Source organism: Petaurus breviceps, unplaced genomic scaffold, assembly GCF_028583685.1.
Source record: "Petaurus breviceps papuanus isolate PSGF00001 unplaced genomic scaffold, PetGlider_PUasm1.0 90925, whole genome shotgun sequence".
Lineage (NCBI taxonomy): Eukaryota > Metazoa > Chordata > Mammalia > Diprotodontia > Petauridae > Petaurus > Petaurus breviceps.
In genome coordinates, this window is record NW_027187380.1 from 12,991,487 (window position 1) to 13,019,097 (window position 27,611).

The window sequence follows — 27,611 nt, forward strand, 5'->3', positions numbered from 1 at the left end:
GCTGGGTGCCTTGTCTAAACAATTCTCAGTACATATCTACTTGGGTTAAATGTCTTGCTGGTGGCCATCCTATTTGATGAAGAAGTTTCTCCTACCACTAATTAGTTACAGCACAGTACCTTGGGCAACTAGATAAATCTTCCTGAATTCAAAAACTATCCTCAGACACCATGTGATTTTGGGTAAATCCTGTTTGCTTCAGTTTCCTCATATGTAAAATAAGGTAGAGGAGATTGCAAACCATAATCTTAGTCAAGGAAACCTCAAATGGGATCATGAAGAGCTGGACATGACTGAACTTCCAAACCTTTTGAATTCACAAGGTTACCTACAACTCTGTACACATCCACCCTGAAATACTAGTTTTCTTAATATTAGGGGAAAAAAAACCACAGAAGGGGCAAAGATAGCCAGGGATCCCAGGAGAAAGCTTTGCTAATTGGGTCCATACTCTATTCATGGAGTGGTGTTGGGGGGCACTATGATACCAAAGTACAGAAGGACCCATCTTTCCTCACCCTTTACAGTAGTCACATGATACCATTTAGAACCACCCCCTACTTTACTCCCAGCCTAAAGTTATCTCTTCTTTTAAAAGATCTAATAAGTAATTACAGGATTCTCAGAGTGTGAATCCTTTAGTTCTCAATCATACTTGGCTGGAAGATGGTCTCAAAGAACCCATAGGATTGCCAGGGATCAGGAAGGACTGGCCTGAATCTTTGCAGTCCTTGGTTTTGACAGTCCAGGGCTACATACAAAATAAATACAGTCATGGAAGAGGGCATCAATGACAACTGGAGGGGATCAAGAAAGGGCTTTTGGAGAAGATGGTGGTGCCTCAAAGGGAGGCAGAAATTCTAAGAGGGTGTAGCAGCAAGCACCCCAAGCGTCCTCAGGGTTTGCTGCCAATACAGGTTCTTGGATCTGCTTTGATAAAGGAAAGCAATTCAAAATGGGTTAACAAGCTTACTTTAATCAGTCAGACATATATAGTTTACCTTGTTCAGGGGAAAAGGTCAGCACCCCGAACTTCAAAGTACACAGACAGAATTATCAAGACAGAAACAGATCTAGTAGACAGATTTCAATCTGTCCAACCATCACATTCATACCCAGTCAACATCTGGGTTTTTTCAAAGCCAGGGGGCTCAGGACAAAGGCTTCCCAGAATCCATATCAAATCACAGAACACTTCTCAAAGTAAGCCCCAAAACAAAGCTACACATCAGGGCTTATATAGCCTTCTCCTGGCTCAGAGAATGTAACAACCTTCTGGACCCACTGGCCAATCAAGAAGTATCTACTGAAAAACAAGCCTCCCACCCCAGGCTCCAGGTGCACTTTAGCCTAGGGGCAGGGAAGATCTTAAAAATTTACATTCCCATTACATAGGGTACATTTTATAAGGAAAATATTCCAGGTATAGTAGAATCTCTGGAGCTATCCTTCCAACCTCTATATGCACTGACAGCCTGGGTCCCCAAAGGAGACCACTACTGCTTTTCCCCTCAAAGTTTTAGGAGATCTTGGGGGAGAGGTGTTTCTAGTGCTATTGCTCATAAGTACACGCCAATGTGCTTCTCCACAGAATTATCAGTTAGTCAGACCTAATTAGATTGTAGAAAAGGGTATTTTACTAAAATGGTATAAGAATAGTTGGTACAAAACATCCCACCTCACTCCCAAAGTCTGTGACCCCCTTCTCCCACCAGTACATACAAATTCAGGGGAAAGTTGACTCAGGAATTGATTACATATGACTATCAGTGAAAAAACATTTATTGAGCACCTACTATATGTGCCAGGTACTGTGCTTGGGATGGGGTTGGAGGGGGGGAGGACACTTAAACAGCAGCACGATGGTACTGTATCTCATCTACATATACATGCTTTATGAATAAAGAAGATAAAACTAAGAAAGTGAGAAACCATATAAACATTTAGAGACTGAGGTATGATTGAAAAAAGACTGTGGGTTTAATAGGAGAAATGTGGGGACCTGTGACTTTTCCTAAGTAAAAATTGAGTCAGTGAAGCCAGTGAATTTCTACAAGGACGAAATGTTGGAGGGCAAAAGAAGGCAGCAGGAGCAGCAGCAGTTTGGAAAGAAGAACCCCAAAAGATGGGAAGACCCAGCAGGGAGTCTAAAAAGCTGCTCTCCTGGAACCAAGGCAGCTGGAAGAAAGCCTTAGCTCATCAATTCTTGATTGGTCAGGGAGAGAGACCTGATATAATTGGCTTAGAGCTCTAGTCCCTTTATCGCCCCCTTGAGTCTGAGAGCCTGCACTGTGCAGCTGTGAACTCCATTCTGATTGGCACACAGTATCCTAGTGAGTGAATAACTGGCTAGGCTCATATGTACAGCCCAGAGATAGTTAGATGAACTTGGCAATTCTCAGACTTCAAGAGAGCTGCCATTTACAGTGAGTTCACACTTTCTGAATGCCCATTTAAGGGTGATGTGTAGTTGAGTTAGTTTATAAAGGCTGTGTTCAGAGAGAGAACATTACCCCAAGTTGAAGAATGATGAAGAACTGCAAAGCTGTTTCTCATGGTGCAGATAGTCCTAAATGGCCCAAGGACGCTGAAACTGCAGCCTAGAGTTGTGAGTTGCGCTGAGCATGAGTTTTCCTCCCTCCTGTGTTTCCTGCCAGGTTCTTATCAGCATAAACCCAGTGGAAAAGTATGATCTGAGTTTATATATACATATTGTGCTCTCTTCTGTTATATATGTGCTTTAATAAAATAGAAATCTGTAATATTTCACCTTATTAAGTAAAATGGTTATGTTTAAGATCTAAAAAGTGGCATTGTTCTAAGTGGCTTGTTGCATAGACAGGAAATTTTGGGTAGGTGCTGGAGAGCTAGACTGATGAGTAGGGGAAGTATATTTTAGCTACAAAGGGTACCTGGAGATCTTGAGAGTGTGTGATGATGGCCTGTCTCTGGACTTGCTAGTGTGAGAACAGGAGCAAGCAGAGAGAGTAGGGTGTTTTACAGGCCTGGGTGAGGGACTGAATTATTGGTGGTGTCAACATCAAAACATCTATTGGATAGGGCCCCATTGTCATACAGTATCTGGTGTTACAATGTGGGGGCACTGGAATACACTACCCTATTTTCAAGCATTAAACTTATACTCATTCTCCACTTTAACACATCCTGTCCTCAGAAAATCTACTCAAGTGTGTTTGGCAAAATCCATAGTCCTAAATCCTCCCTCGTTCCTGGTCCTCTGAAAAAAGTCTGTGTCACAGTTAAATCTTGTAATTAACACTTTCATATTTCCAAATACATGGCGCCATAACTTTTAAAAATATACCATTTTACAAAGTTCTAGTAGTTTATTGCTCTGGACCCCCATCCCAGTCTCTACTCCTCTAGCACCCACCACACTGAGGCCAGGTTTAATAATTAACCAACTTTAAAAGGAAAAGAAAAGCAAATGTCTTTTTTCAAAAGGAGAGCCTTGTCTTTATGGAGATCTCACAGTATGTTGGCCTCTCTCCATAGGGAATGTCAAAGAAAAAATCCTGGTTTCAGGACTCACCCTGGTCAATCAAATGCAAACTCAAGAAATAAGACCAAAAGAAGTTTATTGGCACCCCAAGACATCAAGCAGTTGGAGTGGGGCCAGCCCAGCCATCAAATCCAAGTTCTAGCTGGCTTTTAATTACAGTAGCAGAAAAAAAAGGATAGAAGAATTTACATATAAGGGTAAGGACAATTCCAAATGGGGGTTCCTAATTTTAATGAGGTAGGATAAGTGTTATCTTCCTATTACAACACCTTTGGGAGATGAGATTAGTTCTCAGGTGATAGGATTAGTCAAAATGAAACCTTGCCTACAGTCTGGCTGAGCACAGTCAAAAAATATTTGAGCAAAATTAAATATGGGGTTCACTCAGAATATATACTGCCCAATGGCCTGACTTTGCACAGTCCCCTCTTTGGTGCTACCTATATTTATAGTGAAACACCACAACTGGTCCTGTGTTGCTCTTCTACCCCCAATTGCATCATCCTAACCTTGTGCCAAATCAGTTTGAATAAGCATTAGTAGCTATAAGCTAAGGGACTTAAACTTGCAACATGAAACAAGTATACTGTGGTCATATGTTATTAAAATTATAATTTTATCTATAGCAATAATATTAATAATAAAGTATATATTACACACAACATAATGTTAATATATTAGTGTATGTTATGTATTCATATATTAACTATAATATATAAATATATAATTTATATATAATTGTAATAAATTATAATCCTTTCCTTCAATGTCATAAAACTTAAACTTATTTAAGCAGTCATTCTCATACATCCCTTAAAGAGATAAAACTTGTTAAATAGGCTCTATATACAAACTAAGTCAGATTACAGAGAAAACCACTTAGGAGGTTCACGAGGTACTAATTTGAGGGGGGGTTTTACATATTACCTAGGTCACCTACAAAAATCAGTAAATATAAATATCATAGAACAAACAAAAAATCCCAAAGTAATCCAATAACGAGCACCAATATTAAATAACATCAAGTCTCCTTATAATCTTATAACCCACACCTAATGTTTCATTTTTTATTTTTTGAAATTAGCTCTGAAAAAACAGGCTTTTAAAAATCCCATTGTGTTTTAAATGGAGCTACTTGACTTTTAACCAGTATATCATTCTGACTTTCATGAAATGGACAATTATAGCCTCAACCCAAGCCTCTGTAGTTCACTGTTCTGATGGTTTAGAATGACTGTGTAAATAGTAAATGTTTTCTGTTCTGGCCAGAAACTCTAAGGGTTTTTTCCTCCCAGACTGATAATCTTTCTGATGGTAAATTGGACCATTTTTTGTCTCAATTCTTCCCCAGCCCTTAGTCACTGAAAGGGCTTGACCTCAGACAAACTGAAACCTGGGAAAGACCTTAATTTGGAAAAGGCTAAAGTCACCAATTGCATCCAGGCCACGGCCAATAGTCTTGACCTTCGTCTTGCTACTGGACTCTGACTCTGGAGGAGAGAGTAAGGCCAAAAACTTTGTGCAACATCATCCTTGTGATGTCATTGGTCCTCTATGAGAAGGAAGGATGGAACAATAACATTTCATCTTGAGTCCCAGATGTCTCAAGTAATAGTCTGGTCCCTGAAAACATCTCCTCTTGGACATTCTGGAATAGGCCTTATCCTCAGAGCAGTTCTGAAGGGAGATTCTCCTAGTAGGTCTGTGTAATGGGGATGTAAATTTTAAAGATCTTCCCTGCCCCTAGGCTAAAGTGCACCTGGAGCCTGGGGTGGGAGGCTTGTTTTTCAGTAGATACTTCTTGATTGGCCAGTGAGTCAATAAGGTTGTTACATTCTCTGAGCCAGGAGAAGGCTATATAAGCCCTGATGTGAGGCTTTGCTTTGGGGGCTCACTTTGAGAAGTGTTCTGTGATTTGATATGGATTCTGGGAAGCCTTTGTCCTGAGCCCCCCGGCTTTGAAAAAACCCAGATGTTGAAACCCAGATGTTGACTGGGTATGGATATAATGGTTGGACAGATTGAAATCTGTCTACTAGATCTGTTTCTGTCTTGATAATTCTGTCTGTGTACTTTGAAGTTCGGGGTGCTGACCTTTTCCCCTGAACAAGGTAAACTATATATGTCTGACTGATTAAAGTAAGCTTGTTAACCCATTTTGAGTTGCTTTCCTTTATCAAAGCAGATCCAAGAACCTGTGGTGGCAGCAAACCCTGAGGACGCTTGGGGTGCTTGCTGCTACAGTCTGTTTCTCTGGTTCCAAGTCACTTGCAGAGATTCCTATGTAATTCTGCCAAAATCTGCCAGTAACAAGACTCAATACAATTTAATACAATCTTACAAATTTGCTTTTCTAGTAGCTAGTTCATGTGGTAAAAACTAACTCAAACCTAATGGATCTAATCCTACTATCAACAGAGCTGTAAGAAGAACATCAAATTAGGAAGTCATAATTCACCTGAAACTTCAGAGAATTCCAGTATATAAAAATACCACTTGCAGTTTCTATCTTTACCTAAACCCTATACATGATATGAACACTGCCATCAACAAACTATCTTAAAAATAAATTAAAAAAAAAATTCACGAGGGCCTGACTTGAAAAATGAGCCCTTCTGTCTCTTATACTTATCAGACAGATAAGTAAAAACAGTAAAATAATTTCACTTTCTTTGTAATTATCAATGCAATTTTCTATGTAAAATCCTTAATCCAATTTTGAGACCTTGATACTAAACATATTCAAGGCTTGTATGTCCTATATTATTCTGAATGTTCCAGAAACATTTAGAAACCAATTGTGTGTGTATGTATGTATGTATACATGTGTATCTTTTTTTTTTGCTTTTTTTTTGAAGGGGGGGAAGGCAGGGCAGTTGGAGTTAAGTGACTTGCCCAAGGTCACACAGCTAGTGTTAAGTGTCTGAGGCCACATTTGAACTCAGGTCCTCCTGACTCCAGGGCCAGTGCTCTATTCACTGTGCCACCTAGGCTCCCCATGTGTTGTATTTCTTAGAGAAAAGTCTGACCCTGATGCTTTTTCAAAATTTACTACTCCAATTAATTAGAAAACTTTTACATCTTTGTCTTATTCCCTTCTTTTAAAGATATTATCCCCATATCACCCTCAAAGAATGAGATAATTCAAGGACCTAATGTTGTACATGAATATATAGCTATTAGCAAGTAGATGGCAAGTTCAATAATTCATTTACTTAGTTACTCAGGATATGGAATTGACTACAAATTCAGACTAAAAAGAGTAAGATTTTTCATACTTGCAACCTATTATAGTAACTCAAAGATATTTTAATGTTAATCTATTAATTAACAGATTTAATATTATAGTGAAGAAACTTCCACTGTTCATCTGCCCTGATTATAAAAATTTGCTATGAAAGGAAAAAAGATGGATTTGGTTATGACACAGATTGACCATACACAAGCCATAAAATGGGGGAAAACTCCCTTAGCTGTTTAATTCCAGGCAAGAGTCATAGTTAACAGTCAATCACATAGCAAAATTCCACATTATTCAAAGAGTATAAAAGGCCAGGCTCAGAATTAACTGGGGGGAAATTTTATGTTTAGAAAACAGTCTTTAGAAAGGAAATCACACATCAGGTAAACTGAATCAAGAGATTCCTACTTTCCCCTAAACACAAGGTCATCCCCTCAACTTTCCACCTGACATCCATTACACAGATATCCACTTAAAGCAGATTGCATCCCTTTTGGGCAGCACATGGCATTTCCTCTGAATGGTGGATTATTGGTTTCATGACAATTGACAAATTGACAAATTCATGACAATTGACAAATGACAACATACATGAAATCAAAACTTAAAGCAATTTCAAATTACAATCCCAGTACCTCAAATAGCAAAATTTCACTAATCATGGCTCAAGGCTAGAGTATTGTTATTTTTCTCATGTTTCAATAATAGTTAACAATGAATACATATAAGTACATTTGATTTATTCTTCATTTATAAATTAAGAATAACCACATTCTGGAGTTTTACATATTTAGTGAATACATGATAGTTGACTCAAGACCCCAGCAAAATTCTAGTCACTGTAAGATTCCAGATTAATAGATATCTGTATTGCCTATAACCTGTAAGGCAAAATAAAATCTTTAGTCTATTGTTATTGAATTGGTTCAGAGATGTAACTTCAACATATACTATTTAATAACAGATACAATTTCATAATTTTCGCAGGTGATAGCTGGATAATCTCAAATGAAACTCACTCTTTACTATAAGTAAATTTCCCCACTTTGGCTGTGTCTTGTTCTCTAATTTTTCAAACTTAAGTACTTTAGAATTTTACAACAGCAAGGCTGATAAGATCTTATAACCTTGCCCCAAAAGAATGTCCCAAGGAACTTCACAGATAAAGATAACTTAAAGAGACTTTTGCTACTTTTCCCCCCAACAGTAAGTCTACTTTATTATCTACTTTAAAGCAAATGTACCCCCTTAAATATTTAAGTTTTCAAACATTTTGACCACATTCTTTTAACAGATCAATTCATAATATAACAGCATTCAGATTAAAAAAGAAGTTACTTTTCTAACATTTCAGATATGGTATAAGAAAAATTTTAGAAACACAATAATAATATACCCAACATCATGTGTTTAAAACATGAAACCAACTTATTACAAATAAGGGACATCAATTCAGTGAAACGCATTTCCAAATTATTTTACATAGAAAATCATTCATTTTATTATTTTTGGCATTCTATATTGATTGTATTCAAGACCAATATAGAGTACTTACATTTACTAACATTTATATAGTGCTTACCATGTGCTAGGCATTGCACTAAAAGCATTTTACAATTATTATGTCATTTGATCTTCACAACAACCCTGGGAGGTGGGTGCTATTATTTAACCCCTTTGCAGATTAGGAAAACTGAAATAAATGGAGATGAAGTAATTTGCGTAAAGTCACACAGTTTATAATTTCTGAGACTGGATTTTAAGTCAAGTTTCCCAGATCCATGCATTTTCTAGATTATTTCCTGAATGCCAAGTAGCAAATGTAATTTGCATTAAGTTCTGATTTACCACAATTATCCTGATAGGAGAATTGTAAATGAGACACATTGTGATTTTAGTTTCAGGACAAATTTTGACCAAAACCCTTACTAAACTCTAAAACTATTATTTAAGCTAACCTTCCATTTTAAACTTTTGATTCCTCACTTCTCTTTACTTTCACTGCCTTCTTAAGTTATCTCATCTTATTTCTCAATCATATTCTAGTCTACTATTTTATTGAATCTCTCCTGTATAGATTTCCTTATAAAATATCACTTTATATTTCTGAAGCTGCATAGTCTATTTCAATTTAGGTGGTTTAACTTTACCTAAACAATTAAATTCAATTAAGTAATTTCAAACTAACTCCAGTTCTGCTTATTCTCTAGTTATTTGAAATCACTTTTACTGAATTTCTCTATTGCCTTCCAGGAAGGGCAGAGAGGTTGATTGCATTTAACCTTAATCTTCAGACCTCCAAAATCCACTGCAATGTTCTTAGCAGCCACTATAATTTGGAATTTTACAGTGAAGATATTAAATTTCAGTTACAAACTTTAGTCTCTAGTTTATAATGCTATAGATTTCTACAGACTGGGAACAAAGCTCCCCTCCCTTCTTATCTGAATCTTTTGCCTCCCCAACTTGAGAGTTAGAAATGGAGAGAAGAGAAGTAGACAGAGAGAAACAGTTTTTTTCTGAAGGCTTTCAAAGTTCCACAGAAAGTTTCCTTTCTTTCTGCTTTTTTCTTTGACTGATCAGGCAACAGGAAAAGTAGGTTTATATTTACCAACACACAAAACACAGACATGGCTTACAACAAATTTAACATTATCCAAATAAAACACTTGCCACTTCAAGTTCAAAAGTCCTGTATTTATCTGGTCAAATTTGTTTTTCCACAATTATCTGAGTATTGAGCCCATGCCAAAGTGAGTTTTGCTACTTAGGTTTTGGACCTTCCTGGTTGAACTGGTAGCTTTCTCTTGTCCCAAGTTTTGTTTTTTTTTTGGTTTGTTTCTTTTTTGGAGGGGGAAGGTAGGGCAATTGGGGCTAAGTGACTTGCCCAAGGTCACAAGGCTAGGTTTTTTTTTTTGTGTTAAGTGTCTGAAGCCATATTTGAACTCGGTCTTCTTGATCACTGCGCCACCTAGCTGCTCCTAGTCACAAGTTTTTAAGAGCTTGTTTAATGGGGAGTCAGCAGGAGACTTATTCTGTCCTGATCCCATAATAGTATTGGTATTTCTTGCCTTTCTGTCCCTTGCTACTCACCGCCGTCTTCTTTGTGCTCAAGAAAGAGAGAGTAGAATTTGGGCGTAGGACCTGTTTTTCCTTATTCTTCCTGAGTCTGAGAAGTTTTTTTTAATTCTTAGACCACTTTATGGCTGACTAACCATAACTGAGGGAATTCACTACAACCTACGATCAAACATAAATCTAAATGTAGGCTGTGGTGTTGGTTGGTGAGCTCACCCAGCAATAGCCTTGTGAGAAAAAGATCCCTCCATGGTCACCAAATATTTCAAAGAAAATTCTGGTTCATGCCTCACCCTGGTCAATTAAAAGCAGACTCAGGAAATAAGACAAAATGGAGTTTTATTGGCACTCCAGTGCATTAAGCAGTTGGAGTGGGGCCAGATACCAAATTCAAGCTGTTTTAATGAGGAGGCGGGATAAGTGTGTCTCAGCTCCCACATTACAATTCATTGGGAGATGAGATTAGTTTTCAGGTGATGGGAGTAGTCGTCAAGTGATTAGTCTTCAAACAATCAGATTAGACTTAAAGCTACCTTGCCCTATCCTGCAGTTTGGCTATACCCAAAGGGCAAGCAAGGTTAAAGTATGAAGGTCACTCAGATTATACTTTGCCTAGTGGCTTGACTTTGCACAGGATTAGGGACTTGAGGTCAACTGGAGGTCAACTCCTTTACCCTTCAGGTTGAGAAGCTAAACTATCTTTGGTAAAAATGCTTCCACGATTCCTTTAGCACATAAAGCCATTCAGCTAGGCTATGGACAAAATATCTAGGTGTCCCTTGCTTCATAAAGGACACCAACATTTTTCTATATACCATAGAAGATTCCCTTGAAGGTCCAGGCAAATTTCCTCTGGGTCCCCATATCAAAGGAACCCTGAAATTTCCCCTAATAGTTCCCTGCCATAGCAAAAGCAATTCAAATGAAGTTTTAATTGACCCTAAGATAAGCATATTAATTTAAAGAAAACATGAAGAAAAACCTTCAGAAAGGAGTGGTGCTCTCAAAAAGGGATTAAATTCTTAGGGTTGATCACTCAGGATTTTTGGCCACATGCAAACCATATCCTTTCAGCTATAGTCCATAAACTGAGATAGATAAGTCTAACATAGACAAGCTATCTGGACCATGTCTCAAATCAGGCAAGTGGTCCTTCTTTTTTTTCTTTTTTGGAGGGGAGAAGGCAGGGCAGTTGGGGTTAAATGACTTGCCCAAGGTCACACAGCTAGTAAGTGTTAAGTGTCTGAGGTCAAATTTGAACTCAGGTCCTCTTGACTCCAGGGCTGGTGCTCTATTCACTGCGCCACCTAGCCGCCCCTTTTTTTTTCTTTTTCTTTTTTTGGAGGGAAGTTGGGGTTAAGTGACTTGCCCAAGGTCACACAGCTAGTGTGTGTGTGTGTGTGTGTGTGTGTGTGTGTGTGTGTATGTGTGTGTGTTAAGTGTCTGAGGCTGCATACAAGCCCAGGTCCTCCTGACTCCAAGGCCAGTGATCTATTCACCAGGACCACCTAGCTGCCCTACTACCATCTATTGAGCTAAGAAAGTGTTTTCAGAATATTTTTTCTCAGGCTTCATGGAAGCACATGTTTCTGCCACATGCTTTTCCTACAAATATCCATAACTACTCTAGGGGGACACAAACTATTCAGTTTTGCTCCACTCCCAACAAAAATCTGTTCTCAAAAGGGAAAGTTCACATGACAAAGTGAGAAAACTAGTTTATGAGCTCTTCTTGATGGCTTTTCCAGAAAGACTGTTCACCTGAGTCTCAGGACAACCAAAAATCTTGAATTCCCTTGGTTCTCTCATAAAGGTGCCAGTTGTCATGTCTATACTCTTATGGAATACTGTCCCTCAGATGTCTCCAGAGGGTCGCTTTTCTATAATTTCATCAGCTTGACTGGGGGAACTCATCAAATTGATCAGGAATTCCCATGATCAACCCCACCATAGGTAAATAACAAATATGAACTAATTTTAGGGTAATCAAAAAAGGCCTTATCATATAGGAAGTGGTGCTTGAGCTAAGCTTTGAAATACCTTAAGGATTCTATGAGGTAGAGGTAAGGAAGGAGTGTTTTCCAGGTATGGAGAATACCTTTGTATAGTCACTAATGCAGAAGGCAGGGAACAGCAAGAAGCCTTGTTTGGCTGGAATGTAGAGTGTGTGAAGGTGACTAATGTGTAATAAACCTGGAATGGAGTGTGTCATTCTAGAGGAAAGAGGGTGCCAATGAGGTTGACAGAGTCAAACTTGTGCTTTGCAATATCAGTTTGGCAGCAGTATGGAAGATGGATTGGAGAGGGATGAGAGGCAGGAAAGACCAATTAGGAGGAGTCTGTTGCAAACAGTCCTGGTGAGAGGTGATGAGGGCTTAAACTTGGGTGATGAGAACCTTGCATATACTAAATACTTGTTGAATTGGATTGTATATGGATTTGAGATTCTGCAGAATCAGTAGGTTCTGGGAGTATACTGGGAGAGAAATGAAGGAATTTAGGCTCTGCTAGTCTTCTTTCTAAAGGAGTACAATTCAGCTCTGCTCAGAGAAAGAGGGGAAGGAAAGGGAAGAGGAAGCCAGTTCAGTGGCTTGTGACTTCCTTTCCCCAAGAGGTACAGGGCTCTCTTTATCTGCCCTTTCTCTCCTGCTCCCAACTGAGTGAGAACAGCTCTCCCTGAATGAAACAGGAGGTAGATCTGAAAGGGACTGGGTTTATGCCCACAGGGTCACTGGCTCAGACAGAGTTAAACTGCTATTTAAGATGTGTTTGAATTGTAAATCACCTCAACTAAGCCCAAACCTCAAGTTAACCTATAACCAAGAAATTGTTAGACCCTTACATATATTCTTGGATTTTTAGGATAAATCAAAATGCATATAACACGCCCTGCTATGACAACAGGTAAGGGTGTTGGGGGCCTTAGAGACTATTTTTGGTGTCTATATACAATTTTAATTCTTTATGCGGAGGAATGGCTGTGTTTTCCTTCTTGTACTTGCCTGAAGTAGTCCCATTGCCTTAAGCCACACAACTAAAGTGCTACCAGCTAACTCAAATCTGAAGATAGAAATAATAATAAATCACATTTCTATAGCACTTTACAGTTTGTCCCTATACAACAACCCTCTGACAGGAGGTGGACTGGTAAATGGAAAACAAACACCCTCCACACACACAGGATCATGAAGATGGTTCAAATCTCACTTCTGTTGTTTACTATCTGTGTGACCTTAGGCAAATCACTTAGCCTCTCTGGGCCTCAGTTTCCTCATCTGTAAAAAGGAGTTAAATTATAATAATAGGTAGCATTTATATAGCACCTGCTATGGATCAGGCACTGTGCTTTATCTCATTTAATCCTCACAACAACCCTGGGAGGAATTATTATTCTATTATTGCTGTTATTATTCCCATTTTACAGATGAGGATACTAAGGCTGATTAAGTGGCTTGCCTGAGGTCACACAGCTAGTAAGTGTATGAGACCATATTTGAACTCAGATCTTCCTGACTCTGGGCCCAGTACTCATGTCCTTGGTATTACCTAAGCTCTGGATGAGATGGCCTTTGATGTCCTGTGGTATAAAGTATCATGATACCACTTTTACTGATAAGCAAACTGAAAATCATCTGTAAAATGACTAGCTCAGCATCACCCATCTAACAAATGTCATTTCTTAGGATTCAATTACGGGTCTCCTGACTCCACACTCTTCTTTCTCTACCCAGTGGCCTTTTCGTTTTTTAAGAACTTCAGAAATATGAAGGTTGGGAGAAAAAAGGTGAAGAAAAACCCCTGGGCCTAAGAAATCACACAGATTAGCCTACACTTAAAAAAATATACCGATGGCTCTTGCATGAGATCAGAGATTGTGAGCTGTAAGGGACCTCAGTGATAATGTGGATTTGACAGATGATCCTTTCCAGGATGAAGAGTGCATTGCACCAGCCTGGGGCAGGCACAGCTGTGCACTCCAGGAGTGCCTGGTCCACACGGCAGAGTGATGGCATTCTGGGCAACAAGCTGTGGAAGCAGCCTGCATTGTGAGGATGGGACCATGATGTTTCCAACCCTGGCACCGGGGGAGGCCAAGCAGGGCTGTCCTTGGACCACTCTGGGATTGGTTGGGCCAAAGGGCATTCACTCAGTGCCCTGGTGGGGCCCCTGCCTGAGGTTTTTATCTCCCTAGCCTGCTGTTCTCGTTCTCCACTCCCGACTTAGGGCTTGTGAGCCAGTCAGCCCGCTCCCAGGGACCCAGACAGCTGGAGTCCATTTTGATTCTCCTCCACCACCATCACTAGGACAATACAACCCCGCCCAGAGCCAGGCGCGCCCCCGCGACAGGCCCCGTGCGCGTGCCCGCGTTTCTTCCCGCCTCCCCGGTGCCGAGCCCTGCGCAGAGGCTTCTCCTAGCGAGCTTAGAGGGTGGGGGGGAGGGGGCTGGTTATGTAAGTGCTGCGCGCTCCCGTGAGCCGAAAACCAATGGGAGCCCCGGGCGGCTCGTGCCCGCGCACGCAAGGGGGGAGAGGGAGCGCAGAACGTGCGCGCGCCCTCAGTACCTCCACCGCTGCCTCCTCCTCCTCCTCCTCTTCCTCCTCCTCCTCGTCCTCCTCCTCCTCCTCCACCTCCTCCTTCTTCTCCTCCTCTTCCTCACCATCACCACCATCATCTTCCTCCTCCTCCTCCTCCTGCTCCTGCTCCTACCGCTGCTGCTTCTCTCTCCGTTCCCTTGGAGCGGACCATCCTGGTGCCTCTTTTGTGAAGCGGCGGCTGAGGAGACCCCCGGACTCGCCATGGCCGACGAAAAGCCGAAGGTAAGGGAGCCCGCCGCGGCGGCGGCGGCGGCGGCGGCGGGGGGGGGGGTGGGAGGAGAGGGGGAGGGGGCCGGCGGCGCGCGAGGGGAGGGAGGCGGGCCAGGCGGGGGTCCCGGCGCTGCGGCGGCCCTGGCTCGGGCCCGGGCTTTCCGCGCCATTTTTCCTCATCCCCCCTCCCTCCCTCCCTCGGCCCGCGTCGGACGAGGCCCCGCCGCCCCCGGGGCCGCGGAGGAAGAGCGGATCGCGCGGCCTGGCCTCGCCACCGCAGCCGCTGAGCTCCGGGCTTTCCCTCCTGGCCCCGGGGGCTGTTGTGCCCTCCCCGGGCGCGGGTTGGAGGCGGGTCCCTGCCCGTCCCGGAGTTTCGGAGTGTCCCCTCCTCTCTGTCTCCCCTCTCTCCTCCCTCCCGGCCCGGGGGCCTGGGGGGCGCAGGCTGGGCCTGCGGGCCAGAGCTGGATTCCTCTGGGTGAGGAGGGCTGGGGGAGCGCGGCTTCTTGATTCCCTCCCTCCCATAGCCCTCGGCGACCATGTGGATGATGCTGGAGCCTCCAGCAGGGAAGGAGGTGGGAGGCTGGCAGGCAGGCTCGATGGGTGGCGTGTCTGTGTTTTTAATGTAAAGTTTTCAAAAGCAGCTTTTAAGGCGCCAAGAGGCCTCTCCCTCCCGCCCCCCCCCCCCAGCCCCGAAGACAAGAATGTATCCTTAAGATGGGAATTTTTTCTTCTTAAAGCTACCACCTATCCCCATAACCTTCCTGCGCTCATTTAAGTACAATAATGTTCACTTGGGTCTATCTAGAGTACGGGGTGGGGGGGGTGGGGGGGGAGAACTGCCTCCAATTTACATTGTATATATCTTGTTGGGCAGGATGATTTCCGTGGTGCCCTTCCTCTGTTAGAATGGGAGTTACTCTAGTGCAGGAACCATATACTTACACATTTATATGTATATATAGCCTTTCTTTGTATACCCAGTGCTTAGTCTCTGGCACATAGTAAGCACTCAATAAATGCTTGACCAAATCCCTACTTTGATTTGGATACTCCGGGGACCTTGGGCAAGTAAGTGAACTTCCCTGGGCCTCAGTTTCTTTTTTTTTTTTTTTTCACCTTCGGGTCTAAGAATCTTTGATCCTAGGTCTGACTAAATTGTTAAATTGGGTCTGATAATTTTTTTTTCTATATTGGAAGAATGAGTGCCAAGTATATGTAATTATGTGAAAATTTCTCAACAAAAATTGGGTGTCGAACTGAATGTAGATAATTAATAAAGGAAGTTTGATAATTTTCAGTGTGATTTTTCTTAAAAGAGCTTATCTTTTTAGGGAGAGAAAGGTGGTCATGCTGCTAATTGTTTTTTAAACATAAGATGTTGCAGAGGTGGGTGTGACTTCCTTTCTAAAATCTATTGCATATAGGTTCATTTTTGTTACTGACAGTTATTTCATTCATACCAAGTTTCTCATCTCCCCTTTTGGTTTCAAAGTCAGTATCACATATGGTTCTGTTTTAGAAATCAAAATGTGAAACTTGTTGCTTTTTTAAACAGCTTTAGATTGATGCTGCGAAAGGAGGTGTGTTTTTTTTTTTAAACATTATTAAGTTATACCACCTTATTTTTCTCTCTCAACAGGAAGGAGTCAAGACTGAAAACAACGACCACATTAATTTGAAGGTGGCAGGGCAAGATGGTTCGGTGGTGCAATTTAAGATTAAGAGGCACACACCACTTAGTAAACTAATGAAAGCCTATTGTGAACGACAGGTGAGAGTATACTGGCTTTCAGACTAAATCTGGCAAAAACAACAAACTTGAGAATGGAGACTAAGATGACATCTTTAACATTGTAGAAGCATCATCCTGCATTTTTCTGTGGTCTTTAATATTTAATAGTTTTAGAAGGATGAATATTCATTTGTACCACATACTGTTTTATAAGGTTTCAAATGCATTAGTCATTTGTATTCAGCATTCCTTTTAACGACCCTGTATGTTATTCCTTTTTTGCCTTTTATTCAGATTCTTAACGATAGTAAGGAGTAAATTAAATGAAATAACTTGCTTAACACTTGTTGTTTTTTTGTATTAGTGAAAGGGAAGGTGAACTTTAAATATTTTCAGGCATCCTACCCATTTTATACTTGTCTGTTATTTTTTGCAGAATGCTTGTCTTAAATTTAGCTTTCTTTTAAACAAGTTTTGGAAGTGAACTTTAGGACATATTTTCATTTGGCATTAAGTATGCAAATTATGTGATCTGTTTCATTTTTTTTCACTCTCCTTGGAGGTATCAAAACAACTTAACTGCAAAGCCAGATAGGAAGCTTCTGATAATTTAAAGACATGTTTTACCCAAAAGATTATAAATAGAGAAGAAGAAATATAAAGAGTAATGATTGAAATTATTTTAACACAGTATTTGGAAGCACATTAGTGATTTCTACTGACAAAAACAAGGAGCCCCTTTTATGTACTGAATCCATTAACAGTTCAAAAGTAATATGTACAGGGTTCTTTTTGGAAGAAATTGTTGATAATCAGGTAAGTGTATCTTTCCTGCTGAAAATAAATTTTTAAAAGGTAAATATTTCCACCATGGTCCACCGTAAGTAAAAATAAAAGTTGAGAAAGTCATTTTGAAGGGATAGAGGAATTCATGAATATATCTCAAAAGGAGGTTTTAAAATATAAAGATTTGGCTTAATTCTAGTCAAGTTGGGAATTGGAGTCAGAGTTGAAACTTAAAATTCTCCATATGACATAAAGGTATTTGAATAAAAGAATGAAGAAATAGAAGCTATTGAAAAGGGGTGTTTTTGCCCCTTCTAGTGTAATGGTTTTGTTAGTAATAGAATTTGTTCAAAATGATAGAAATTTAAATTATACATAATTGAAGAAATTTTAGTAGAAGCTTATATTTTGAAGATTTGTATAAATTTACTGGCTATTTCAAACAGTGGACTCACTTGTAATTTTTTAGAAACTCCTTCATCTTGAAAGACTGGATTAACCTAGAGTCCCATTTTCTGATTTGTTTAGTTGGTGTTAATATAATTATCAGAATTTATCTCTGCGATCAATAAACATTTATTTAAAAGCCTTACTATACTGGGCACTGGACTAAGTTCTGGGGAGAGAAAAAAAGAGTGGAGACAGCTCCTTCCCTCAGGAAACTTAAAATCTAATAGAGATAGCATGCAAAATACAAAGCAGGCTATAAATAATTTTATAAAGGCACTAGAATTGAAGCATTACGAAAGACTTTCTGTAAAAAATTTGCATTTAGTTGAAACTTAAAAGGAAGCCAGAGAAAGCAGTAGGTAGACTTGAGGAGGAGGGAGAGCATTCCAGGCATAGGAAATAACCAGAGAAAATGTTGAGAGATGGAATGTCTTCTTCATGGAACAGCCAAGACTCCACTATCACTGGATCAAACATAACAGATAGTAAAAATGGAAAGGGACTAGGTTATGAAAAGCTTTGAATGTCAAACAGCATTTTGATTAGATCCTGGAAGCAATAGCCACTAGAATTTATTGAGTAGTGTGTTATGGTCAGACCTTCATTCTGGGAAAATCACTTTAATGAATGGATCATAGATTGGAGTGGGGAGAGATTTGGGGTAGGCAGACCCATCAGCAGGCCATTAAAATAATTCAGTATGAGGTGTGCTAGAGTGGTGGCAGTATCAGAAGAGAAGGACATTTACAAGAGATATTGGAGAGCTGAAATCAGTAGGCCTTTGCAAAGGATTGGATATTGGGGTGGGGGGTGGAGTGTGAGGAGTTGTGAACCTGAGGATGAGGAACCTCTACAGTAATAGGGTAGATAGGAAGGAGAGAGGGTTTAGGGGGAAAGCTAGGAAGTTCAGTTTTGGACATGTTGAATTTAAGGTGTATACTGGACATTTAGTTCAAGATTTTTAAAAGGCAGTTGGAGATGAGGTTGGGGTATGATTGGTTGATTTGAGAAACATTGTGGTATTTAAATCCATGGAAGCTGATCAGGCTATATGGAAGAGATGTGGAGGTGAAATCAACAAGCCTTGGCAACAGATTGCATGTGGGAGGTGAGGATAACTCCTAGGTTTTGAGCCCAAAGGCCTGAAAGGATGGTGTTGCCATCTACAGTAATGAGGAAGGGGGTAGGATAGGGCAGGCTTTAGCAGTAAAGTTAATGAGTTCTGTTTTGATCATGTTGAAGTTAAGATATCTGGACATCTGGTTTGAGATGTCTCAAAGGCAGTTGAACATGAAAGTTTGGAGGTCAGCAGGTTGGGTAGATTTCAGGATCATCAGCCTAGGGATAATAATTCAATCCAATGGAGCTGAGGACATCAAGTGAAGGGAGAAGAGAAGAGGGTTCAAAACTACTGTTACAGGGCATGGTCTGGATGAGGCTCAAGCAAAAGAGATTAAGAAGGAGAGGTCTGATAGGCAGAGAACTAGGGGAGAGTAGTAGAGATATAGAAGAGACTCTTGAGCAGAAGAGAGATCAGAAGCTGAGAGGTCAAGGAGGATGAAGATTGAGAAAAGGCCTCAGGACTTGTCAACTAAGATCATTAACTTTTGGAGAAAGCAGTTTCAATGGAATGATTAGGTTAGAAGCTAGATTATAAAGGGTTAAGAGAGGAGAGAAAGTGGAGGTGTCTCTTGTAGGTGGCCTTTTCTAGGAGTTTAGTTGTTTAGTTACAAAGTGTAGAAGAGATAGAGGACCATAGCAGGGATGGAAGGATCAAGTGAGAATTGGGGGGGGGGGTTCTGGATGAAGAAGACGTCGGCATGTTTGTAGGCAGTAGGAGAGGGAGAGATGGATGAAAAGTGATGGAATGGGGATGACAAAGAGGGTAGTCTGATGGAGGAGAAAGGGATCACTTTAACTAGTGGAAGAGTTGATCTTGGTAAGGAGTTTTCATTGTTTAGTTGTTTCAGTTGTGACCCCATTTGGGGTTTGCTTGACAAAGATATTGGAGTGGTTTGCCATTTCTTTCTCCAGCTCATTTTACAGATGAGGAAGCTAAGGAAAACACGGTTAAGTGACTTGCCCAGGGTCACACAGTGTCTGAAGTTAGATTTAAACTCAGGACAATGAGTCTTCCTGACTCCAGGCCCTGTCCACTGGGTCCTGTTCCCTGGGTCCCTGTCCACTGGGTCACCACTTGGGCTGCCCTTTGGTAAGGAATTAGACCACTTATTTATATGATATAGGGATGAAGGAGGAGAAAATGACAGAATGCATCTGAGTGATGGGAGAAAAGAGAATTCAGCAAATGGCCTCAGTTTTTTTTTTTTTTTTAAAGCGGGGTTAAGTAACTTGTTCAAGGTTACAAGGCCAGGTGTTTCTGGGTGGGTGCTAAGTGTCTGAGCCCAGATTCGAACCCCAGGTCATCCCGACACTGGAGCTGGTGCTCTTACTTGCTGTGCTACCTGGCCGCCCCCAGTTGTTGTTTTTTTTTTTTTTCCCAGAAAAATATGAGGCAAGGATCTCAGCTGGGAGAGATGGGGAGCCTTGGGAAGTTTGAAGAAGAATGAGAAAGTTTGGAAGAGCTGCTGTGCAAAGTGGGATGGTTAGTTGATAAGGGAGCTGTGGATTGGCTGGTAACGTCAAGGGCCCAGTTGATGTTGTGTAACATAAATTTGTAGTAGATCCATTTAGAACAGTTGCATGATTTTCTCTACTTTCATTTAGCAGCGTTAGTATAGGAACAAAGACAGCAAATGGTGGGAGTGACCCAAGGCTGAGGCTTGGCAGGGTATAATTGAGGATATGATAAGGGATGCAAGAGAGGACAGATGCAACAAAGATGTTCATGTAGCAGACACTCCTATTACTTTGAGAGGTAAAGTGTTGAAGTTGGGCCTCTCAGAGTTGGGAGAGGCCTGAGTTAGTGGTCTCCCAAGAGCTCATTCTATCAAGGGGAATGTATATGTATACAAGTAGACAGAAGGTGTAGAGAATAAATACAAGGTAGGAGAGCCACTAACATGGGGAGATCAGGAAAGACAATATAAAAGTTACTGCTTAACCTGCGTCTTTTTTTTTTTTTTTGAGGGGGAAAGGTAGGGCAATTAGGGTTAAGTGACTTGCCCAAGGTCACACGGCTAGTTTTGTGTTGTGTCTAAGGCCAAATTTGAACTCGGGTCCTCCTGAATCCAAAGCCAGTGCCACCTAGCTACCCCCTTAAGCTGCATCTTGAAGGAAGAAGAGCATTGTGTGAACTGGAGGTGAGGAGAAAGTGAATCACAAGTATGAGAGAGAGCTAAGTTTCAAGGCACAGAGAAGGTCAGTTTGGCTGGACCATAGCAAATATGATATCTATAGTGTCAAAGATAAGTTTGGGGCCAAGTCATGACGGACTTAAATAGCCAAATAGGAGTTTATATGTTCTCAGAGGCAGTAGCAAACCTCTAAGCAAATACTTTTGCTTCTGAGCCTCATATTCTTTATCTGTAAAATATGCACAGTATCAGACAGCTGTTGAGAATCAAATGAAAGAATGTGTACTTTGTAGACCTCCAAGCACTGTATAAATGTCATCTGTTACTGTTTCAGTTTGTTATAAACGAAATAACTATTTGGGTGCATTTGTGATCTCTGAAGTGAATAGCCTTACTGGTGAAGATGATAAATCCTCCATCCTTTCTTTTGTGTGGTTGTCACCTGTCTGGCCCTAGATTTAGCTGAGCTCTATCACCAGCTGACTTACTGGACAATGCAAACTGAATGGATGCCTCATTCAGATCTCAAACTCAACATCTCCTAAGAAATTACCCTTTCTTTCAAAACCCATCTCTCTTCTCAAACTTTCAATCCATCAGTCACAGTCTTTGTAATTTTTGATCCTTAAATCTGTGTTCCTGAAACATCTTCCACATCACTTCCCTTTTCTCATACAGCTACCATCCTACTTCAGATCTTTGTTACCTCTAACTTAGATTATTATAATTACCTCCTAGCACTCCATTCTCTCCCATGTAGACATTTCCACACATCTCTTATAGTGATATACCTAAAACAAAAGTCTGACCATATGATTCAGTAAACTCTAAATGACTCTTTATTACCATGATGGTCAAATATCAAACCCCTCTGTATGACATTTAAAGCACTTAGTGACCTGACTACAAACCTACCTTTCCAGCCATATTATAATTCCCATTCATGTATTCCTTGGTCCAACCAAACTGTTGTTTCTACATGATTTCAATCCCCCATCTATCTTACTTGCCCAGACTTTCCCTTATGCCTGAAAAATGCACTTCCTCTTCACCTTCTAGAATCCCTTGTTTCCTTCAAAACTAAACCCTAATTTCATCTGCATGAGACCTTTCTTCATTGTTCTCCCCTCAAAAGTTAACTTTATATGTTTTTAATGTATGCACATGTTGTCTCCTGTGTAGAGTGTAAATTTGAGAGATTATATTACAAACTTTTGTGTGTTTTTTTCTTTTTATTCCCAGTGTCTGGTGCATGGGTGTTTAATAAATGCTTCTTGATTGGTTGATGTAGCTCTTTCTTAAAGGATCAATCTACCTTATATTCTAGAGGTCTGTTTCTCTATCTTCATACTTAGAAAATACCACAATAGTGTAGAGAGGAGTCAAGTAATTGCATAGAATACAGGCCCCGAAATCATGAAGACCAGGGGTCAAGACCTCTGACATCTGCTAGTTCTGTGATCTTAGCAACCTTCCGTGCCCCAGAGAACTTCTGACTATGTTACTGAGAAGCTGGTTTTTCATATCAGTGAAGAGAGACCAATTTAATCTGTAAAGATTAATTCCTATCATACCCCCAATTTAGAATAATTGTAGCTCTTAATCTATCCATTATTCCTCATTCTTGATATATGAACAGAAGGCCTCACTTTCTGACTGTGTGTTCTGAATGGTGCCTACCCTACTCATACACAAATCACCATTAGCTGCATGCTTTAGCCTGTATTGATCTATCATATATCTTTCTATTTGGATCACTTTGGATGATAAGATATACTGAATTAGAGTTCTTGTCTTTCTTGATTTGCTTTTCTTTAATTGCTACTAGCTTTTAGATAGAAAAATTTTATGCTTTTAAAATTCCCCATCAATTTATAACCCAGTAGGGAACTATTTTATACAATGATTAGACAAGTCACCAATATTGGTTCCTATATAAGCCACCTTGGAATGTAACCCTTACTTAAAAGGCAAATTAATCAACTTCAGATAACTTCAAAGACTGTGAATGATATTAGAAAATGCTTTAAGAGATCAGCTACATCAACCCTTTCATTTTACAGATGAGGAAACAGCAAGACAGGTTAAATGCCTTATCAATTGGGTCACTAGTGGCAGAGATGAGACTAGAACCCTAGTGGTGTATATTCTCAAATTGAGGTAAATGGTTGATGTATATTCAGGCACTGGTTCTGGAACTTAGAGTAGCTTATGGCTGGCAGATACTTGCCCATGGTCAGAGACAGGGATTTAAGCCTAGGCCAGCTCTTTGCCTACTATTGTACACTGATTCTAGAGTGTATAAATTGAGCCATATTGTATACATCTAAAGTTAGGGTCAGGCCTCCATATAGCCTTACAAGTAGTAGTCATATCATAACCTATTTTTTGTCCTTTGTTCAGGGTTTGTCAATGAGGCAAATCAGATTCCGATTTGATGGGCAACCAATCAATGAAACAGATACACCTGCACAGGTAAGATTTTCCATTATAATTTCTAGAATTCTTATTTCATATAATTTTTAGGAATTAAAGTGAAGTAATTGTAACAATGGTTTATAAAAGCTTCTCTTTTTGACTTAATCCCAGTCACCCATGTTCTTCTTGTAAAATCATCTCATTCATTTCTTCCAATTTCTTGTATCTGATCAATCACTAGGTTTCATCAAAATCTCTGTAATAACTTTCATCCATCTTTCCATTTCTATTATCACCACTATAATTCAAGCCCTTGATTACTTAACATTGGGCCTATTGTAAGGTACCTAAAGTAGGCACCCATGTCTACCATTGTACCAGTTCGTCCTATACATCACTGCCAGAGTAATCTTCCTAATGCATACCTCTAACCATGTTGATAATAGCTTGCATTATATAACATTTTCAAAATGTTTTCCTCTCAACAGTCTTGTGAAGGCCAGTTCTGTAAGTATCAACATTTTATAGGTGAAAAAACTCCAGGTTCAGATTTTCCTTACTATTTCTCATTGTGGGGCCTGGCCTCTGCTGAAAAACGTTGAGCCACATCTCAGTGTCTGCTAGGTAAAGCTCAAGCTTCCTTAACATCCATGTCCTTCTGCAATCTGATTCCTACCTGCATCTTTATCCTTAGGCGCTAGGCTGGTGGCTGACAACTGACTTATATACTCACTGTTGTTACACTTTACCTTCTCTGCCTCCTTTTCTCATCATTGTACCTATGCCTGTCATCTCACTTTCTTCCCAAATATATCCACTAATCAAAATCTACATGGGTATTTCCTTCAAGGACAAGTTTAAATGCTCCCCCTCCTTGAATTGTTTCTTGACCTCTGAGGCCAGGTGAATCTTGTTCCCTAGTTGTTTGACTGCTGATATTACATGTGCAATGAGTGTTTTGGCTACAAAAACTCTTAAAGACAGTCTATTTTGAGGTTGTGAGCTTCTTTGGTAGAAGGCGTTTTCACTCTCATTAATTCATAGATTCATTTATTAAGTGCCTTCTGTGTCCTAGGCACTGAAGATACAAAAAGAAAATGCATGAAACAACTCCTTCCTGCGAGGGTGTATTTTATAGGGGAAGCAATACAAATAGATACAGAATAAATAGAAAGGAGTTAAAATATAAGGCAGTTTGAGAGTGAGGGCACTAGCGGTTGGTGGTATCAAGGAAGGCTTCCTGTAGAACTTGTATCTTCCCCAGCCTATGCTGGCGATGTTCTTCACATAAGCACTTAATAAAATGCTTACTGAGGGGCAGCCAGGTAGCACAGCGAGTAGGAGTACCGGCTCCAGTGTCGGGATGACATGTAGATTGGAGTACCGGCTCCAGTGTCGGGATGACATGTGGATTGAATCCGGGCTCAGACACTTATTATCCACCCAGAAACACCTGGCTGTGTAACCTTGAGCAAGTTACTTAACCCCAATTGCTCAAAAAAATAAATAAATAAAATGCTTACTGTTTGTCCTTTTATGGAGATATGTTGACACATTCTTTGGAAACTACTTGTTTTAGTATCAGTAGTCTGAGTAAAAGATATAGAAATATTTCAGTTCTAAAATTTGATAATTTGTGACAGCTTTATTTTAGTGCTGGCATGGTGGAGTCTTATATCTTGGGGATCTGAATTTTAAATGTTTAATCTTGTGATTACTATAAAAACCTACCCAGTCAAAAACAAGTCCACTAGTTTAGTAAGTGAGGGGTGTTTAAGTTTTGAAACTAAAATGCATTCAACTAATTAGGATTTTGCTATCTTATGCCTTCAAGAATAATAGTGCATTTTGGAATTGCTCAGAAATCTTCTGATAGCAGGGAAAAAAAATAATTTTATTCCTCCACTTTAGTAGTAGTAGCATCTCAATCATTAGTGATATACTCTAGCCTTGAAAGAGGTACAAGAGCTGTACTTGGGATCTCAGGTACACTGTCAAATTTCTGCAGTGTTTTTTGCAGTATAATGAATAATTATCTGTAAGTAGTTTTAAATGCTGTCAGATGGTGAACAATATGAGTCAAATTATATTCATGTCACTTTGCTTTGCCTTCTATTTTTGTGATTTGTAATTGCATGTTGGAAAACAAATATGTTTCTATAGCATGTTAATAAGCCTTTGTACATACATAGTAGCAAATTTTTATGCAAATCTAAAACAGTATTTAGAGATAAGATAAACCTATTCACTGCAAAGACAAGATGAATTATTTTGTCATTAGTATTACTTTACCCAAAGTATTTGGGTTCCCTCCCTGCCTCGGACCCCCTCACTGATAGTTTCTATTTATCATATTCATTAGTTGTTTAGTAGTTTCTATTTATCATATTCATTAGTTGTTTAGTAGTTTCTATTTATCATATTCATTAGTTGTTTAGTACCTTAGCGTTCAGCCTCAGTTTTGGTGAACTTGAGTTCTTAGTTCTTAGATGATTATCATGACATCATATAATATAGTACTTTTGATGGTAGTACAGTGTTTGGTTAAATATGTATAGTAACTGGTTGTACACTTAGGGTAAAAAATGACTACTTTTGGGGATCGCTGGGGGGATGCAGTGAGTAGAGTGCCGGCCCCAGAGTCAGGAGGACCTGAATTTGGATCTGGCCTAAGACACTTAACGCACACACAAAAATAATACAAGCCGTGTGACCTTGGGCAAGTTACTTAACCCCAATTGCCCACCAAAAAGAAAAAAAAATGACTACTTTTCTCAGTACATGATCCCTACAATAAGTCTGAGTTGTACTTATATTTTTAAATGATGAGAAAATGTTGCTATTTTAGAAGTTCAACCAAAACAGTGTTTTCAGTGAACAAAATGTCCCAAGGTTTTGAGAAAGGAAGTTGGTTTTAAATTTTGTCTAAGAAACACATATCTGGAACAGCTGTTTATAATATAGTACACTTTAGCAATCCTTTTTTCAAAAATCATGGGCAGTTTAGCTATAAGATTTTTTTAAAAGCTATCTGCTACAGGGAGAAGAAAAAGTTTTAAGGTTTGTAATGGATTGACAGTAAGTATAGGTTGTAAGATTCCCGAGATTTTGTAAAATCTAGGTTTTATTTTGCAAATCTAGGTTAAATGGGAGCTTATAACTCTTCTCAGAGCAGCCAATCAGGTCACAATATTATAAATATAAAATGTTTAAAGGATAATAAAGCAGAGCTAAAAAGTTTTCTTTTTTCCTTGTGCTATATAGTTGGAAATGGAGGATGAAGATACAATTGATGTATTCCAGCAGCAGACAGGAGGCGATTACTAAAAAGAGAATCTACAACTCTACTCCAGAACTGTGCTCCCAAGGAAAACAATACATTCACAATTAGAAAACCAAGATTTGGTTCATCCACATCCTGACTACTGCAGTATAGTTTTCTCTCTTCTTTGATTATTCCCTTCCCCATTCCTTTATTGTACATAAAGTAACTGGTGTATGTGCACAGGCATAATGCGTATTTTTTTTTAACTAAATGGCCGATGGTATGTTTTGATCAACATGAAATGGAGATGGGGAGGGGAAAAAACAAACTGGTTCTGTGAAAATATCCCTTTTCTCCATTAGTGGCATGCTCATTCAACTTTTATCTTTATATTCCAGTAAGTTATTTTGCTCTCACTGTTTAACAACAAAAAAAAAACCCACAAAAAAATCCTTGCATACCTTGTTTGATTGGATAATTTCAATGTTTTTCTTTTATCATTGTAAAACCAAGGACAATTTTATAACTTTTTTGTACGTAGCTGTTACATGTAGGGCAATCTCTGTCTCTCAGTAGGGATAAATTACTATAAAGAAATTGATCCTAGATAGTTTTCCCTTCAAGTCAAACATCTTGTTGTTTAAATAAACTTCTTGTTTAAAATAAACTGTTTTCTTTAATTATTCTCAAGAAACTGTTAAGAAATGGTGATGTAGAGAAACATAGTTTAATTAGCATACTAAAAGAGAAAGGTTAAATGATTAAAACTTATTTTCTTAAAATTAGCAGTCAGTGAAACATTTCTGTTGGCATTAATGATTAAGATTTAGTAAATAGTCTTTATAAATATATTTTCTTGTATGCTCAGTTTTGCATTGATTTCAGAAATTCAAAGGATTATGTGAAGATTAAAGGAAGAAAATGAAATGTGATGTGCAATGTATGGCTCTCTTGTGCTCATTATTCTGTGGAAGGAAGGTTTAGCTTCAGAAGAACCGAGGAAGGCAGTAAGTTGAGTGGCACCAATCCCACAAGAAGTTATCCCATAGTGAGACG

General features: G+C 39.6%; 1 protein-coding gene across 1 annotated transcript; it reads left to right on the forward strand.

Annotated features, from left to right (window-relative positions):
• Nucleotides 1–14,490: 14,490 nt before the first annotated feature.
• SUMO2 (small ubiquitin like modifier 2) lies at nucleotides 14,491–27,222 on the forward strand. Its single transcript, XM_069076455.1, has 4 exons — nucleotides 14,491–14,659; nucleotides 16,287–16,418; nucleotides 23,276–23,347; nucleotides 26,555–27,222. The coding sequence occupies exons 1-4, from the start codon at nucleotides 14,639–14,641 to the stop codon at nucleotides 26,615–26,617; spliced, it is 288 nt and encodes a 95-aa protein (XP_068932556.1). The 5' UTR covers nucleotides 14,491–14,638; the 3' UTR covers nucleotides 26,618–27,222.
• Nucleotides 27,223–27,611: the final 389 nt, after the last annotated feature.

Bases quoted from the DNA above. Each gene is read 5' to 3' on its own strand.
- SUMO2 (XM_069076455.1), top strand. From the start codon at position 14,639: ATGGCCGACGAAAAGCCGAAG. The intron at 14,660-16,286 runs GTAAGGGAGCCC...CTCTCTCAACAG, and splicing joins TGGCCGACGAAAAGCCGAAG to GAAGGAGTCAAGACTGAAAA. The intron at 16,419-23,275 runs GTGAGAGTATAC...TCCTTTGTTCAG, and splicing joins AAGCCTATTGTGAACGACAG to GGTTTGTCAATGAGGCAAAT.